The sequence below is a fragment of the Odocoileus virginianus genome, chromosome 19, assembly GCF_023699985.2.
Source record: "Odocoileus virginianus isolate 20LAN1187 ecotype Illinois chromosome 19, Ovbor_1.2, whole genome shotgun sequence".
In the NCBI taxonomy this organism is placed as follows: Eukaryota; Metazoa; Chordata; class Mammalia; order Artiodactyla; family Cervidae; genus Odocoileus; species Odocoileus virginianus.
The window spans coordinates 15,943,124-15,961,048 of record NC_069692.1 but is presented as its reverse complement, the minus strand read 5'-3'; the positions used below and the strand labels follow the sequence as shown (position 1 = coordinate 15,961,048).

At 38.2% G+C, this 17,925-nt stretch overlaps 1 protein-coding gene and 1 pseudogene across 6 annotated transcripts in view; one reads left to right on the top strand and one right to left on the bottom strand.

The window, feature by feature from the left end:
• The window catches only part of TBC1D32 (TBC1 domain family member 32), a 187,722-nt gene extending 177,089 nt beyond the window's left edge, over nt 1-10,633 (bottom strand). For 4 of the 6 annotated variants that reach the window (XR_011481887.1, XM_020887469.2, XM_070449893.1 and 1 more), the window contains exons 1-3: nt 10,484-10,633; nt 10,156-10,311; nt 1,416-1,577 (exon numbers count right to left, since the gene is read on the bottom strand). Coding sequence is in view for 5 of the 6 variants with exons in the window: in XM_020887469.2 (XP_020743128.2) it covers nt 1,416-1,577; nt 10,156-10,310 (317 nt within the window). In the remaining variant the exon portion in view is untranslated. Of the gene's footprint in view, nt 1-1,415; nt 1,578-10,155; nt 10,408-10,483 lie in introns of those variants that run through there. The other 2 variants (XM_070449894.1, XM_020887470.2) reach the window with 2 other exon arrangements.
• Nucleotides 2,294-2,822, top strand: LOC110133491 (adenosine 5'-monophosphoramidase HINT1 pseudogene; annotated as a pseudogene).
• Nucleotides 10,634-17,925: the final 7,292 nt, after the last annotated feature.

The window sequence follows — 17,925 nt, the reverse complement described above, 5'->3', positions numbered from 1 at the left end:
TTCATGTCAATGTATGACAAAACCCACTGCAATGCTGTGAAGTAATTAGCCTCCAACTAATAAAAATAAATGAAAAAAATAAATAAATTAAAAAAAATAAAGTAAAAAAAAAGCAAATCTCAATAACTTACAGTGTAAGGGTAATTAAAATCCATAAAGTTTCATTTTAGACATATTTTCTCCAGAAAATATAAATTTCTTGAAAACACACAAACATGAATTCTTCTGCAAGGCATATCAGCAAACTAGCTAAAGGAAGACAGAATAAAAAACAAACAAACAAAAAAAAACCCAAAAAAACTATAGAGTAAGACCCTCAATATCAATAGCTAAACAAACTGGAACTCAGTAGCATCTGTAGGTTTGAAAAAGACTAGGACAGAATATGGACACCACTGAGAAGATTCCTTCATAGTCCAAGAAATTAAAAAAGAAAATGCTCTAAGAGGTAGTGAAAAAACCAAATCAATTAACAATGAAAATAAACACTGTGAGTACTTCCACTTATATATACGAGATTATATTAACATGATAGATCTTACAAATGAATTGTTTCATGTGCAAATACCTCTATTTAAAAAACAGATATCAAAATGTTTAATTAAGAAAGCAATTTGAATTATTACAGTAAAAATGTTTTTAATAACTGTACTATTACATTAGCCCTAAGTAGTTTCTGAAGAAACACACGCACACACACACAAAAGAAAGTAACACTCTGTACAACTTAAAATCTTTCATCCATGGTTCACAAAGGACATTCATTAAGACATTTAAAATCTTTGTGAGGTAATTATTATTATATTAATTTTACACATGAGTGAACACAAATGTAGGAAAATTAAATGTCTTAACCATAGATAAAAAGTAATTACTACTTTTTTAGTAATATTTAGATATCCTAAATATCCCATGCAAAACTTTGCTTTTAGCATTAAAAAGTTTTCATTTTCTGACTAAGAGTTTTAGTCCTCCTTTTAGAATATTTAATGATATTTCCAGAAATAGACTATTAGGAATTATAATAAAGAGGGTTTCCCTTACCTATGGTTTCACTTTTCACAGTTTCAGTTATTAAATGGGAAATGCCAGAAATGAACAGTAAGTTTAAAACTGTGTGCAGTTCTGAATAGGTGATAAAATCTCTCAGCCCTGCTCAGCATGTGAGCCATTCCTTTATCCAGTCCTGCCTGGCAGTCACTTAGCAGCCATTTAGCCTATCAGATCGACTGGTCAAGCCATCCTTATTTTACTTAAAGCGGAGTGGAAGAGTGGCATGATCTGACTCATGGGTTTAAAGAATCATTCTGGCAGCTGGGAGAAAAAGAAACTGCAGGAGACATGGGCTGAGGGTGCTTTCAAGGAACCCTGTTGAGAGAAAAACTACTTTAAAATACTATTGTGGGCATACTCACTCTTTAGATTCCTGAGTTCTTTTAGTAACATGTTGTACAACTGTGTCATAGCCAAATTCCTCACCCTGGTTCTGATCAGATGTCCATTTTTCCATTTCTTCTTCAATCATAGACCCCAAAGTGTTGCATATATACTGTCTAAGGTACTTCACAAATTCATAGCTGAAACAAATATTTGAAAAATAAATGCAGTAAATATCATGAATTCATCTATCAACCATACCCAGAAAAAATGTTAGCACAGAAAAGATCTGTAACATAATTAGATTTCTTACCTTACTCTAGGATTAAATTATTCATCCCAAATCATTCAGCTAATCTAAAATTTTGTTGTTTTCTTTTCCTGAGAAAATTGGCAAAATTCACATTTAAAAATGACAATGGTGGATAGCACACTTCGGGACCAACACAAACTTTAACGGGTTAGGACCGTTTCATACTTTGCTATAGTTTGCATGCGATGCTTAAGCACAGGGAAAGCAGTTGTTAGATGCTTTTATAATTGTTCAAGTTGATGAAGAAAACCACATTAGAATAACAATAATTATAAAAGAATTAAATAGGAAAAGGTTAAGCTCCAATCATCAGAGGTTTTTTATACATTTGGTAACTGTGTACATCTTGAACTGACCTAAATTTCACCTAATCAGCTTTTGTCTGATTATGTTCACAAAAAGAAGTATCTCAGAAAATCCAACACACTGGACATTTTCCTTCATGCTCTTAGGCTGATGCCAACATTAAAATCCATTTGCTAACTCACAACAATATAGCAAATATGAAAGGGCAAGAGTTCCAAAAGTCGGTAATTATTTTATGAAACACATTTACTAAAAGTAAAGAGCAGCCCCGGCCAGCTGCTCGGGAAGGAGGCAGAGATGGCAAATGAGATGGCCAAGGCACAGGTCGCCGGGCCTGGCGGTGACACGATCTTCAGGAAGATCATTCGCAAGGAAATCCCAGCCAAAATCATTTATGAGGATGACCAGTGTCTTGCTTTCCATGACATTTCCCCTCAAGCACCAACACATTTTCTGGTGATACCCAAGAAACATATATCCCAGATTTCTGCAGCAGAAGATGATGATGAAAGTCTTCTTGGGCATTTGATAATTGTTGGCAAGAAATGTGCTGCTGATCTGGGCCTGAAGAAGGGCTATCGAACGGTGGTGAATGAAGGTTCAGATGGGGGCCAGTCTGTCTATCATGTTCATCTCCATGTTCTTGGAGGTCGGCCGATGAACTGGCCTCCTGGTTAAGCATGCTATAGAGATAATTTTGCCTCCTCTATGCAGTGATCAGGTTTGCAAGTTCTAATATGCTTAACAATTTTTTTTTTGCCTATGTATGGAGATATTGAAAAAATAATTTTAAAAACTCAAACATAATAAAAGACATTGTTGCATGGTTTAAAAAAAAAGTAAAGAACAATGAATGTAATTAATATCATGATTTAAAATGGTTTAAAAAGCTTTTTTGGTCTCTTAAATGACAAAGATAATTTAGGACAGGTCATTTTGTAAATGCCACTATGTTCAAGACTTGTAGTTTGTATATATCCCTGTACAAAGAGTCTTGCATATAATACGTAGCACAGACGCCCAAGGAGAGCCTGAATAATTTTCGTCAACATAAGTCCATCATAGTACCCAGGATACAGTCTTCAGTTTAATATTTATGAAGTGATTGTATGTCTGCTAAGGAACAGCCATCTTACCCACGTAGCCAAGGGATCTCATTTTCAATTTTAACTACTTTTGACTGAGATTTCCTGCCCTGCCCATTTCCCCTCAGCTCTGAACACATTGCTGCTTCCTGGAATCTCCACGTCTGCTTCAGAAATGTAAGTGGCAGCCCTGCCATAGACAGTTCAGGCCCCAAAAGACAAGAAGAGATATTTATTATGAAACAAGCTGTATTATAGCAAAATTACAAGCCAAGAGTCAAAAGAGCTGGTAAACTCTAGCTGAAGTGATCTGGAACAAATTTGTTTTCTCATCTGAAATTTGGAAACAATCATGTCTACTTCATTTCTAGACAAGAAATCTAAAAAAGGATATTCTTCACTCCCAAGGCTTCAATTTCAGATTCAACACAAACAGGTGACTGATTTCTTCAGCTCTTCCTTCAGCCAAAATGTCTCCCCAGAATAAACGCACACCCCATTTTACTGCACCTTACTGCACTTCACAGATATTTGAGTTTTTAACAGACTGAAGATCTGTGGCAACCCTGTGTGAGAGCAAGTCTATCAGCAGCAAGAGCATTTACTCACTTTGTATCTCTGTCACATTTTGGTAATTCTCACAGTATTTCAAACTTTTTCATTATTATTATTATGGCAACCTGTCAACAGAGACCTTTGATTTTACTACTACAACTTGCTAAAGGCTCAGATGACAGTACTTCTAGCAATAATATATTTTTAAATTAAGGTATTTTTTTTTTCACAACTTGACAGCGCAGTTAATAGGCTACAGTGTGGTGCAAACATGGCCTTTATATGAAAAAAGGAAACACCAAAAAAAATCCTATGACTCGTCTTACTATAATACTTGCTTCATTTCAGTGGTCTGGAACCAAACATACAACATCTCTGAGGTAAGCCAGTACATTAACTGCCTATTGGACAAGGCTACTTTGTTTTATTACCATATCAATCAGCACAACCTATACCAAATCTTTCATCCTATCCACCGGCTGCAAGCCATGTTCTCCTCTGACATATCTTTGTTAATGGTACCGTCCTTCATTCGGATACCTGTGTATAGCCTCAAACAATCTTCTCCATTACATCTCAGATCTAACTAGTTAGCAATGCTATACTTCTGTAAATTCTTCCTCTATAACTTTCCTTTCCCACTACAGATTAATGTGCATATTTTTGTAACTGTAGCTAAACAAATACAATGGCCCTCGTAAGTCATCCTATAAATCAGTGGTTCTTAAAGTATAACATGAATAAGAATCACCTGAAGGGCTTATTAAACCACAAATTGTTGGGCTCCACTCTCAGAGCCTCAATTCAGGTACACTGTGGGCACAGGAATTCACATTTCTAACGAGTACCCAGGTGATTCTGCTGCAAATGCCAAAGCTGCTGGTCCTAGGACTGTTATTTGAGAATCACTGATCTAGACAGATTCTGTACTCAGCTAGCTTTTAAACTAGCCTAAATTTCTTGGAGCTTCGATCAGCAAATTCCTACAACGTTGTGTTAAGTTTCTGGTGTACCTGCTGCATGCTAAGTCACTTAAATTGTGTCTGACTCTTTGTGACCCCATGGACTGTAGCCTTCCAGGCTCCTCTGTTCATGGGATTCTCTAGGCAAGACTACTGGAGTGGGTTGCCATGCCCTTCTCCAGGGGATCTTCCCAACCCAGGGATCAAACTCCTGTATCTCCTTCATTGGCAAGCTGATTCTTTAACACTGGGCTACCTGGACTTTGCCTGAATCATGATGAACAGTTACTAAATGCATAATTAATTATTGAAGCACACATACAATTCTTAGCAATTTCTCTATGCAAGGATAACACTCTACATAATAGATGTTTTCCTGAAGTAACCACTTAAACACACTAGAGTTCACTAGTTTAGAAAGTCATTGGTAGATTCTTCTGTAAAACCAAAAATAAAGCCAATTCAATAAATATTGTGTTCCTTCTGTATCACACTAAAAATATGCCAGATTAGAGGGCCACAAAGATGAACACCTATATTAGAGACTGCTATGATCATGAGGGTTGCCAAGTATTTTATAGAGAGCTAACTAAGTGAGCAATTCTCACTGAAATGCAAGTAAATAAACTCTAACTCAGGCTCCCCAGGTGGCACTAGGGGTAAAGAATCCACTTGCCAATGCAGGAGACGTAAGAGATGTGGGTTTGATCCCTGGGTTGGGAAGATCCCCTAGAGGAGGGCATGGAAACCCACTCAAGTATTCTTGCAAGGAGAATCCCATGGACATTGGAGCCTGGTGGGCTATAGCCCAGAGGGTCACAAAGAGTTGGACACAGCTAAAGCAACTTAGTATGCATGCATGATCTAACTCTGAGGTTCTCAACCCTGGCTGTATATTAGAATCACCTACAGAGCTTTTAAAGAGATGGGAATACCACACCACCTGACCTGCCTGAGAAATCTGTATGCAGGTCAGGAAGCAACAGTTAGAACTGGACATGGAACAACAGACTGGTTCCCAATAGGAAAAGGAGTACGTCAAAGCTGTATATTATCACCCTGCTTATTTAACTTATATGCAGAGTACATCATGAGAAATGCTGGGTTGGATGAAGCACAGGCTGGAATCAAGAATGCTGGGAGAAATGTCAATAATCTCAGATATGCAGATGACACCACCCTTAGGGCAGAAAGAGAAGAAGAAATAAAGAGCCTCTTGATGAAAGTGAAAGAGGAGAGTGAAAAAGTTGGCTTAAAGCTCACCATTCAGAAAACTAAGATCATGGCATCTGGTCCCATCACTTCATGGCAAATAGATGGGGAAGCAATGGAAACAGTGACAGACTTTATTTTCTTGGGCTCCAAAATCACTGCAGATGGTGACTGAAGCCAGGAAATTAAAAGAGCCACTTCTTGGAAGAAAAGTTATGACCAACCTAGACAGCATATTAAAAAACAGAGACATTACTTTGCCAACAAAGGTCCATCTAGTCAAAGATATGATTTTTCCAGTAGTCATGTATTGATGGGAGAGTTGGACTATAAAGAAAACTGAGCATCAAAGAATTGATGCTTTTGAACTGTGGTGTTGGAGAAGACTCTTGAGAGTCCCTTGGACTGCAAGGAGATCCAACCAGTCCATCCTAAAGGAAATCAGTCCTGAATATTCATTGGAAGGACTGATGTTGAAGCTGAAACTCCAATACTTTGACCACCTGATACAAAGAACTGACTCATTTGAAAAGACCCTGATGCTGGGAAAGATTGAAGCGGGGAGGAGAAGGGGATGACAGAGGGTGAGGTGGTTGGATGGCATCACTGACTCAATGGACATGAGTTTTAGTAAATTCTGGGAGTTAGTGATGGACAGGGAGGCCTGGCATGCTGCAGTTCATGAGGTCACAAAGAGTCGGACATGACTGAGCGACTGAACTGAATTGAGAGAGCTTTTATGAAAAATACCTAGGCCAGGCCTCCACCATTCCCCCTCTACCAAACTCCCTGGAAATTTTGATACATTTATGGTTAAGGGTCATCAACAGTATTTTTTTTAATGAACTCCAATCAATCCTACTGTAGTCAAGACTGAAAACCAGGGATTTTTTTTTTAATAGGAGGTCATTCTGAGTGTAAAAATTTATACAATAAATACATGCATAATGAAAACAATGCCTTCTTACCTACCGTTCTCCTCTCCTGCAAGGCTCAAATCCTAGCTGCCAGTTTCAAAGAAAAGAAAGGAAGCCTGGATCTTTTAGAGAAAATGTACAGTTTTGGGTTAAAAGTTTTTTAAAGGCTATGGAAAGCATAGATTAGGGCAGCTGCATGTGGAGCAAATCCTCAGTAAGGCTGTTCTGCCTATACAATGACTTCTCAAATGACTTCATTTTCCCCTTGTCACTTTATTACACTACCTGAAATTCCATCATTCATGGACTCAATTCTCTTAACAATCACTATCTTACAAAAATGCTAATAGCCTAGAGATACGGGTTTCCCCTGTTAATCTATTTAATAAGATCATTTTTCTTGCTAATACATCAGGACAACATCAGGCAGATTTAAGGAACTAATGTTCTGATACTGGAGATGGGATGACATAATTCTGATATACAATATGAAACACTTTGGGTGGCAACATATACCTAAGTGACTCAAGGACATTTAAAGTTCAAGGAGAGTTTGTCAGTGAGTAGAAAGACAAATCAAGATATGAGTACCTGGACTGACAGGATCTCATCAAACTCTAAGATTGTACGATGCTATGAAAACACTAAACACAAGCATCTCCTCCTCTTTGCTTCTTCATAAGGACTTCCTTCCTCCTAAGACACAGATCTTAGGCTAGTGCAGCTAACACGTGAATTCTGTTATCTGTACTTTTAAGAAGACTACAAATGACTCAAACTACTTTTAGAATTATAAATTGTACTTTTAAGACTACAAACTTGTTATAATTTGATTGTGCCTGGGTTTTTCCAGGTCAGCCACAAGTAAATCAAATAGTAAACCTTAATGATGCAAGTTAACCAGCAGGCATTAAATCTATCTAATAAACTGCTGAAGATGAATTGACATTATTACAATAGTAATTGCACTGCTGAGAAGAACCATAATGATTCAATTTTAACTTGAAAAGCATTTAAAAACTGACACAGCTAAAGCAATACTTATAGGCAAATGTGTAGCCTTAAATGCTTACATTAAAAAAAAAGAAGGAAAGCTGCAAACAAAGGAGCTAAATATTCATGTCAATGTATGGCAAAAACCACTACAATATTGTAAAGTAATCAGCCTCCAACTAATAAAAATAAATGGGAAAAAAAAAACTAAAAAATCCAACTGACAATAAAAAAAAAAAGCTAAATAAATATTCATCACAAATTTTAAAGTTTCCCAGGAAGGGAAAAAAAAGCAGAAATTTTACAAACTGTAAAATAAATACATAATAGAAAGGAAAATCAAAGCTAACAGCTAGTTCTTTGAAAAGACTAATAGAGTTGATAAACCTCTAGCATAATGGATGAAGAACAAAAGAGGAAAGACACAAATTGTAAAAAAAGAATAAAAAATGGGACATTTATGTTTCAAAAAAGTAAGGATATTAGGGGCTTCCCTGGTGTCTCAATGGTAAAGAATTCACCTGCAATGCAAGACACATGGGTTCCATCCCTGGTTGGGAAGATCCCTGGAGAAGGAAATGGCAACCCACTCCAGTATTCTTGCCTAGGAAATCCCACAGACCCAGAAGCCTGGTGGGCTACAGTACATGGGGTCTCAGAAGAGTCAGACATGACTTAGCAACTAAATGCCAACAACATTAGAATATTAACAAAACCCTTATACAGATAACTTTGAAAATCTAGATTAAATAGACAAATTCCCAGAATATGATCCTAACCAAAACTCAATAATATAAAAACATTTTAAAGAAGTATTTGCGTGTGAACTAAAAAACAGAAATTAAACCCCAAATGTAATGCTTGATGTGGTTCTCTTTGAGGCAAATCAGTGTTTCTGCTGCTGCTGCTAACTCATTTGAGTCGTGTCCGACTCTGTGCAACCCCATAGACGGCAGCCCACCAGGCTCCGCCATCCCTGGGATTCTCCAGGCAAGAGTACTGGAGTAGTTTGCCATTGCCTTCTCCAAATCAGTATTACATGAGTATAAAAGACATTAACGACCAAATCTGAGTTTGATAAAGTTGCAATTTTCCTATATTCTTCTGTTTAAGTAATGAATCAACAGCTAACCAATATAAGCTGGTCTCTGCTATCTCCAAAACAAAGAATTTTATCACACAATATCAACTATCAGTAGTGGATTTAATGAAGAAATAAAAAATCATGGAAATACAAAATAAACCATATGTATAACCAGAAATACTAATTAACAAAAAACTCCTCCCACACTTCTTAAAACTTCCTTGAGAATCGGGAGAAAACTGTAATGTTCTCCTCCAAAAAATTGCAAATAAACACAAACTTTTGCACAGAATATTAAAAGGGCTCAAGGATGCCCTGATGCCCACATAAAAGCAGGTAGGAATTCCAGATAAGAATTTCAGAGCACCCAAAAGTCAGTAAAGCTAACATAACAAGAAAAATGTTAAATGTCATCCTCTTGAGAGCAAACTGAATTAAAAATATCACTACTAATAATAAATTGAGACACCTGGAGGTAAATTTTCATTGGAAAGGCTTAAATTATACATATGAATCAAATCAAAAGAAAAAATCCACATCTCTAAAGAAACACACATGTGAAGATTTATCTCAAATGATATCTCTCTCATTAAACTTCCTACCTACTGCTCCCAACCCAGAGCACGCTGTACCTTCTCTAAATCCCTCGTATCCCTGACATGTATCACAGACTTCTGAGGATGCGCCTTCTCCCTTGGTAGGAACTTTCCATATCCTGTGAGCTTCCCTGGTGGCTGAGTGGTAAAGAATCAGCCTGTCAAGCAGGAGACGCAGGTTCAATCCCTGGGTTGGGAAGATCCCGTGAAGGAAAGTGCAACCAACTCCAGTAGTCTTGCCTGGGGAACCATGGACAGGACAGCCTTGTGGGCTACACTGTATGGGGTCGCAAAGAGTAAACAAACAACAACAAAGCTATTCCACAAGAAATTAATCTATCGCGTATTCCTGCAGTGCTCAGAAGCCAAAATTGGTGCAGCCACTGAAATATCAGATCAGCAATGAAACACCGATCTTATGAACTCAAAGCTTTAGAGGTATAGTGACAGAAATCACTTCTAATATAACTATTCTTAAGCGAACAAGAATAATTTACAATAATTTACTATGCTGCCCAGGAGAAAAAAATATAATTAGGATATGTCGGTCACGTCATTAAAAAAACACAAGGGATGCAAAGTTTGGAAAATAAGAATAAAAAATAAATTCGGTATCTGAGTAAATAAACGAAAACGTAAACCTCCAACTTGGACGCTGTTTTGACAACAATCTTATAACATTCTTTATCCAACTGCATTTTGACCTTTTCTGGATCAGCTTATTTGTTTGCTTAAGACATCAAAAGGGATTTTACTTGTGGAAATTTTCATCCGTTTCCTCCAGATGTAAGAGGATCTCCTCGGCGCACTCCAGGGAGGGAGCACCCGTGATTTTCTCCTTCACGCTCTGGAACAACTGCCTCAACATCGCCTGCAGCATCGCTTCGTCCTCACCGGAGACGCGAGCCATTCTGTCAACATCAACGTCCACGCCCGTTACCGAGGGTCCCAGCGAACGCCGCGCCCCGCGCACGCGCGTTCCCCCGCAGCAGCCAGCGTACAGCGCCGTTCCCCGGGAGACCGCGGCCGGCGCTCAGGGGCGGGCCTTCGGCTGTCGGCGAGTCTTTCAGGACAGCAAATTACCTTGCATTGGGGAAGCTAGAATCCTTGAGGTCCCGCCTTTGGCACTCGTCGCTTCCTTACCAACAGAATTCGAGCTGCCCCCAACTAACGGCAAAAAAGAGATCCCAAAGTCTCTGCGGGTGGACCTGACGGCGGGACGTCAGCGCTACGCGTGACGTCGGCACGTTGACGTGACGTATCCCTACTTGGGACTGAGTGCGTCTTGACCACCTGAGCCGGCACTTACAGGAACTTTTAGGTGCGCTTGTTGAAAGGGTTGTAGGTGGGAGGGAAAAGTGCGAAGAGAAAGGGGTCAATAAAAGAAATTGAAGTGAAAGTGAAAGCAGCTTGAAAAGTTTTAATTGAGTGAATGGTATTGAAGTGTTGCAATGCTTTCTCCTTCAAACAGCTAACATCCTTTGACTCCTTACCAGTCACCTTGCTAGGAATTATGGAGGACACTTCACAGTCTAACAGATAAGGAGTCAGCGATTGCTACACAGTGTAATTAAGTGTTATGCTAGAGAAATGCACCATGTAGGTGCTGGAAAAAAACCAAATCACCTATTAACCCAAAGGAGGAGTCAAGGAAAGAACTAATGAGAGCATAAACTGGACGTGCAGAGGGTAGGGGCCTGAGAGTGTAGCATATTCCAGTACTTGAATTTGTAGAATTAGAAGGAGGAGGTGAGAAGTCTATAGAAGTAAAAGGGCCACATAGGAAAGGGTCATATTTGGCACTTTCAAAGGATTAGAGGTTTATCTTGAAAGTAGTAGAAAACAAAGGGGTTACAGAACTGCACCGTGAGATAACATATATAAAGATCACTCCACAGGAAGTGCAGTGGATAATTTGTAAAGGTGAAAATGTATAGTATTGAAGATACTGTGAACAACCCTGTGTAAGTAGGAAGTGTAATGATAAGTTGAAGTATTCTGCAGTCCTTTAATTTTTCTAAAGGGAATTTAAATTTAAGATATTAAATGTAGTTGGGTAGGAATGGTGAAATTTCACATGTAACCATTAAAAGATTAGAGATAGAGAACTTCAAGAAGTGGAAGGAAAATCATATAAGGAGAAAAAAATAATCAATTTAAAAAAACAGTCAAGTAAGAAAACAGGAACTAAGATCATGGCATGGGTTCGAACACTTCATGACCAATAGATGGGGAAACAATGGAAACAGGGAGAGACTTTCTTTTGGGGGGTCCAAAATCACTGTAGATGGTAACTGCAGCCAGAAAATTAAAAGATGCTTGCTCCTTGGAAGAAAAGCTATGACAAACCTAAACAGCCTACTGAAAAGTAGAGACATTACTTTGTCAACAAAGGTCCATGTAGCCAAAGATATGGTTTTTCTAGTAGTCATGTATGGGAGAGTTGAACTATAAAGAAAGCTGAGTGCCAAAGAATTGATGCTTTTGAACTGTTGTGTTGGAGAAGACTTGAGAGTCCCTTGGACTGCAAGAAGATCCAACCAGTCCATCTAAAGGAAATCAGTCTTGAATAGACAATGGAAGGACTGATGCTGACATTGAAGCTCAAATAGTTGGGCTACCTGATGCGAAGAACTGACTCATTATGAAAGACCCTGATGCTGGGAAAGATTGAAGGCAGGAGGAGAAGGGGACGACAGAGGATGAGATGGTTGGATGCATCACCGACTCGACGAATATGAGTTTGAATAGGCTCCGGGAGTTGGTGATGGACAGGGACATCTGGCATGCTGCAGTCCATGGGGTCGCAAAGCGTCAGATACAACTTGAGTGACTGAACTGAACTGAACTGAATTGGCTTTCTTCTAAGAGTCGGACTTGGCCTATTGTATAGCATATGGCACTCTGCTCAATGTTATATGCCAGCCTGGATGGGAGAGGGGATTGGGCTGGGGGGAAATTGATACATGTATATGTGTGGCTGAGTCCTACTCTGTTCACCTGAAACTACCACAACATTGTTAATTGGCCATATCTCAATACAAAATAAAAAGTTTGCAAAACAAATTTTTTTTAAAAAAGCAAGCTAAAGCAAGGTAGCCATTTTAAATTTACAAAATTAGCAGAGTTTTAGAGCATATATACATTTAGGGTTGAACAATATGCAGTGAAATAATTACTCCTTTATTGCATTATTACGAGTACACATAAGCAAAATCTTGGAAATGAAACTGGCAATATATATTAAGAACTTTTGACTCAGTAATTTTATTTCTAAGACTCTACTCCAAGGATTAGAGGTGTAGTTTATTATGAGACTGTTTACAGATAGGTTATTTGTAGCTTTAAAAAACTGGAAAACCTAAATATTTCACAATAGGTTGAAGGTTAAATAAATTATGTCATAGGCTTATGCTGTTAGTCATTCTAAAAAAATATGTTTCCTATGAATGTTTAATAAGGAATTATTCATATTTCAAGTGGAAAAGTTTGAACCTAAAATTGTATACATTCACTCTATTTACTGAGTGTATGTAATGTGCAATGCGTGATTATATATTAGGCAATACACATATCTTGGGCTTTCCTGGTGGCTTAGTCGTAAAGAATCCTCCTGCCATTGCAAGAGACCCAGGAGACAGAGTTGCGATTCAACCCCTGGCTCAGGAAGATCCCCTGGAGGAGGAAATGGCAACCACTCCAGTATTCTGGCCTGGAAAATTCCATGGATAGAGGAGACTGGCGGGCTATAGTCCAAAGGGTCGCAAAGAGTCAGACTTGAAAACATGTACACACACACACACATCTTACAATCTCCAATGAAACCATCTTCACCATAATTGTGATATTAGTATATATAATGCTATCCCGAACAAATTCTTAGTCCAAGGATAGAATAAATGCACTAAATTATCCTGCACTATAGAAGAAAGTCAATGTAGTTCAATTCAGTTCAGTCACTCAGTCATGGCTGACTCTTTGCGACCCCATGGACTGCAGCATGCCAAACCTCCCTGTCCATCACCAACTCCCAGAGTTTACTCAAACTCATGTCCATTGAGTCAGTGATGCCATCCAACCATCTCATCCTCTGTCATCCCCTTCTCCTCCTGCCTTCAATCTTTCTCAGCATCAGGGTCTTTTAAAGTTAGTCAGTTCTTCCCGTCAGGTGACCAAAGTATTGGAGTTTCAGCATCAGTCTTTCCGATGAATATTCAGGACTGATTTCCTTTGGGATGGACAGATTGGATCTCCTTGCTGTCCAAAGGACTCTCAAGAATCTTCTCCAACACCACAGTTCAAAAGCATCAATTTTTTGGCACTCAGCTTTCTTTATAGATTAACTCTTAAGTCGGTAAGTTGCTAAATAAAGGCATGGTTGAATTGTATAGAATTAATGAGAAAACTATCAAGACAAGTATTAATAAAAACAAACATTTGAGTATGGTTGCCTCTCAAAGATTGGAACAGCAATGGAGTTGGGGCAGCACTTGCTTTTTGTTATAAGTCCTGCTACACTGACTTTTATTAATGCATATTTTTACTTTCATTTTAAAAACAGAATGCCCTTTTAGAGTTGGTAGTACATGGAGATACAATAAATGGCACTTTTCTTTCCAACCAAGGTTAGAACTGAGAGGCAAACATATGACTCCAACAGCTGGAGATAAAATAACAAATTCATTAAAAGTGTAATTCAAAAATGTGACAGATGTATGTGGCACAACAGTCTTGCTGATGTTTCACCGCTAAATTAGCATTTACCCACCCAGCCAGTGTATAACTATAAAATAATAGGCCACCCCTACTGAGGCAGATAGTGCATGCATCCTGCACATAGGCTGAGGCTTAAAAAAAAAAAGAAAGAAAGAATCCAGCAGACATACTCTGTTTCTTTTCCCAGAGTCACTGATCATCTCTATAAAATTACACACAGCCTATTTCTTACTCAAACACATGTATCTGCCATGTGCTAGGTACTTTGCTATATGCTGTGCTTGCATCAGTGAACAATAAGATATGTAAGACAAGTCTGCTGTCCTCAATAGCTCACAGTCTGATAGACATGTTACACATAAGGGAGACATATTTACAAATAATTAGACAAGATGCTGTCTATCATCTTGAATGATTTCCTCCGGTTCTAAGCATCTGTGTTTGGAGAGTCTGTTCAGTTCATCAGTTAGCTGTCCATAGCAGTTTTATTGATTTTCTTTAACCTTGGCTTGCAATACTTGCATTATCTAAGTGAAGCTGTAATAGTTTAATTGAAAATCTTCAGTTGCCTGTGTTTATCCCTTTATTATTTTTGAAATTATTTGCTAGGCCAGTTTTCTTTCATATAGAGATTTAAAATAGCCTTTGTGTTCTGTAGTAGTTACTATTTGTAGTTGCATATCCTTTCATTAGGATAATACATCTTAAAGATAGAAAGGAACTAAAATATATTGAATTGCAGTAAGTAATCAATTTAATAGAATTTGGTAACTTGAGGTTTTCCATAAAATCTGAGTTATCATTTTTCTATTAGGTTGGTGCAAAAGTAATTGCTCCAAATCATTCAAGCCAGGCTTCAGCATTTCATGAATCTCCAGATGTACAAGCTAGATTTAGAAAAGGCACGGGACCCAGATATCAAATTGCCAACATCTGTTAGATCATAGAGAAAGCAAGGGAATTCCAGAAAAACATCTACTTCTGCTTCATTGTCTACACCGAAGCCTTTGACTATGTGGGTCACAACAAACTGTGGAAAATTCTTCAAGACATGGGAATACCAGAATTCTTACCTGCCTCCTGAGAAACCTGTATGCAGGTCAAGACACAACAGTTAGAACTGGATATGAAACTGTGGACTGGTTCAAAATTGAGAAAGGAGTACAATATAGCTATATATTGTCACCCTGCTCATTTAACTTCTATGCAGAGTACACCATGTGAAATGTCAAGTTGGATGAAGCACAAGCTGAAATCAAGATTGCCAGGAGAAATATCGACAACCTCAGATATGCAGATGATACCACTCTAATGGCAGAAAGCAAAGAGGAACTAAAGAGCCTTTTGATGAGGATGAAAGAGGAGAGTGAAAAAGCTGGCCTAAAACTCAATATTCATAAAACTAAGATCATGGCATCTGGTCCCATCACTTCATGGCAAATAGAAGGGGAAAAAGTGGAAAGTGGCAGATTTTATTTTCTTGGGCTCAAAAATCATTGTGGATGGTGACTGCAGACACAAAACTAAAAGACGCTTGATCTTTGGAAGAAAAGCTATGACAAACCTAGACAGCATATTAAAAAACAGAGGCATTGCTTTGTCAACAAAGATCCATCTAGTCAAAGCTAAGGTTTTTTCAGTAGTCATGTAAAAATGTGAGCGTTGGACCATAAAGAAGGCTGAGCACCAAAGAATTTATGCTTTCGAACTGTGGTGCTGGAGAAGACTCTTGAGAATCCCTTGGACAGAAAGGAGATCAAACCAGTCAATACTAAGGGAAATCAACCCTTCCAAAGAATTTTGGAAGGACTTATGCTGAAGCTGAAGCTCCAGTATTTTGGCTGCCTGATGTAAAGAACTGACTCATTTCAAAAGACCCTGATGCTGGAAAAAACTGAGGGCAGGAGAAGGGGGCAACAGAGGATGAGATGGTTGGATGGCATCACAGACTCAATGGACATGGTTTTGAACAAACTCTGGGAGATAGTGAAGGACAGGGAAACTGGTCATGCTACAGTCTGTGGGGTCACAAGGGTCACACATGACTTAGCAACTGAACAATTCTAGTATCCATAATTCTGCCTGGTATATAGATTTCTAGAATATTTATTGAATGGATGAATGAATAAATGAATGTAGAAGAGAAGTGAGGAAATGATCTGGATGATGGCAAAGACAAATGGCAGAATGGCAGGCCTGATAGAGTGGAGTGAGACTCCAGCTATCCACAAACAAAAAGAGCTCTGGAGTCCAACTTTAGCAGCACAGTGAAACAAACAAAGAAGAAAACCTGAGAATCACTGCACATCAAGAGAAGGAAGACAGCTTCATTTTGTCTGTGCCATTACTCAGCACCAAGAGGGAACTTCCCAAATAGGAAGAGTTCCTCTTACCAGGAAAGGAAAAATAAACTTCCCCAGCCTTTAGGGCACCACATGATATTCCCTTTTTGATTTTACTCTGCCTGGATTCAGCAAAGCTGAAACATATATAGAGACTACAGAGATGGCTAGGGACATGGAAGAAAATCTCAGGTTGCCAATTGTAGTCATGCAGTGAGAGGGACTGCAGTGTATAGCAACCCATGTTGCAGACAAATGAAGATTTTGCTACTGAAAAAAAAGAAAAACAAAAAACAGACAGCACAGCTGTGGCAAACCTCCCCGCAGTGATGCTCTACTCAGGATGACAGACTGGATCCCTGCAGCTGACTCCTACCACCAGATGCACACCTGGGGTTACCTCCCCCAGCTGTGCACTTGCACACTTGCAACCTGATATTTGTCATTGATATCCACTGCAGTGCACGTATCTGCAGACATGGGAGAGCATGCCAATAGCCAGGGCCCCACAGCTGCTTTGGGACCTGGATCAGGCTTTCTCTTCTGTCACTGGTCTGCAAAATTGTGCTCCAGGGCCTACTCTCACCAATACTATTCAACAAAGTACTGGAAATCCTAACCAGAGAAATTGGGCAAGAAAAAGAAATAGAAGGTCTATTATTTGGAAATTAAAAAAGTAAAATTGTCTTTATTTGCAGGTAATAAAATCTTAAATACAGAAAATCCTGAAGACTCCACCAAAAAAAAAAAAAAAAACTGTTAGAACTAGTAAACAAATTTTGTGAACTTGTAGGATACAAAATCAACATAAAAAAATTACAATAGTTATTTTTCTATACTCTAACTGCAATATATCCAAAAAATAAATTTAAAAAAAAGTCTTATTCACAATAGCATCAAAAAACAATAAAATACCTAGGAATAAATTTAACCAAGGAAGCAAAAGATCTATATACTAAAACAATAAGACTTCAATGAAAGAAACTGAAAAACACACAACCAAATGGAAAGATATCCCATGTTTATGGGTCAAGAATTAATATTGTTAAAATGTTTATACTCTCCAAAGTCATCTATAGAGTCAATATAGTATCTATAAAAATTCTAATACATTTTCACAGAAATATAAAAAGCAGTTCTAAAAATTATATGGAACCATAAAAGACCCCAAATAGCCAAAGCAGTCCTGAGAAAGAGGAACAAAGCTGGAGGTATCAGACTCCTGATTTCAAAATCATATTATAAAACTATAGAAAGCAAAACAGTATGGTACTGACATAAAAATAAACAATATAGACCAATGGAAGAGAATCTAGAGCCCAGAAATAAGTCTTCACAATACAGTCAACTACTATTTAACAAGAGAGCTCTTCAATAAATAGTGTTGGGAAATGTATAAATACATGCAAAAGAATAGCACTGATGTCTGTCTTACACCACTCACAAAAACTAACTGAAAAGTCCAGG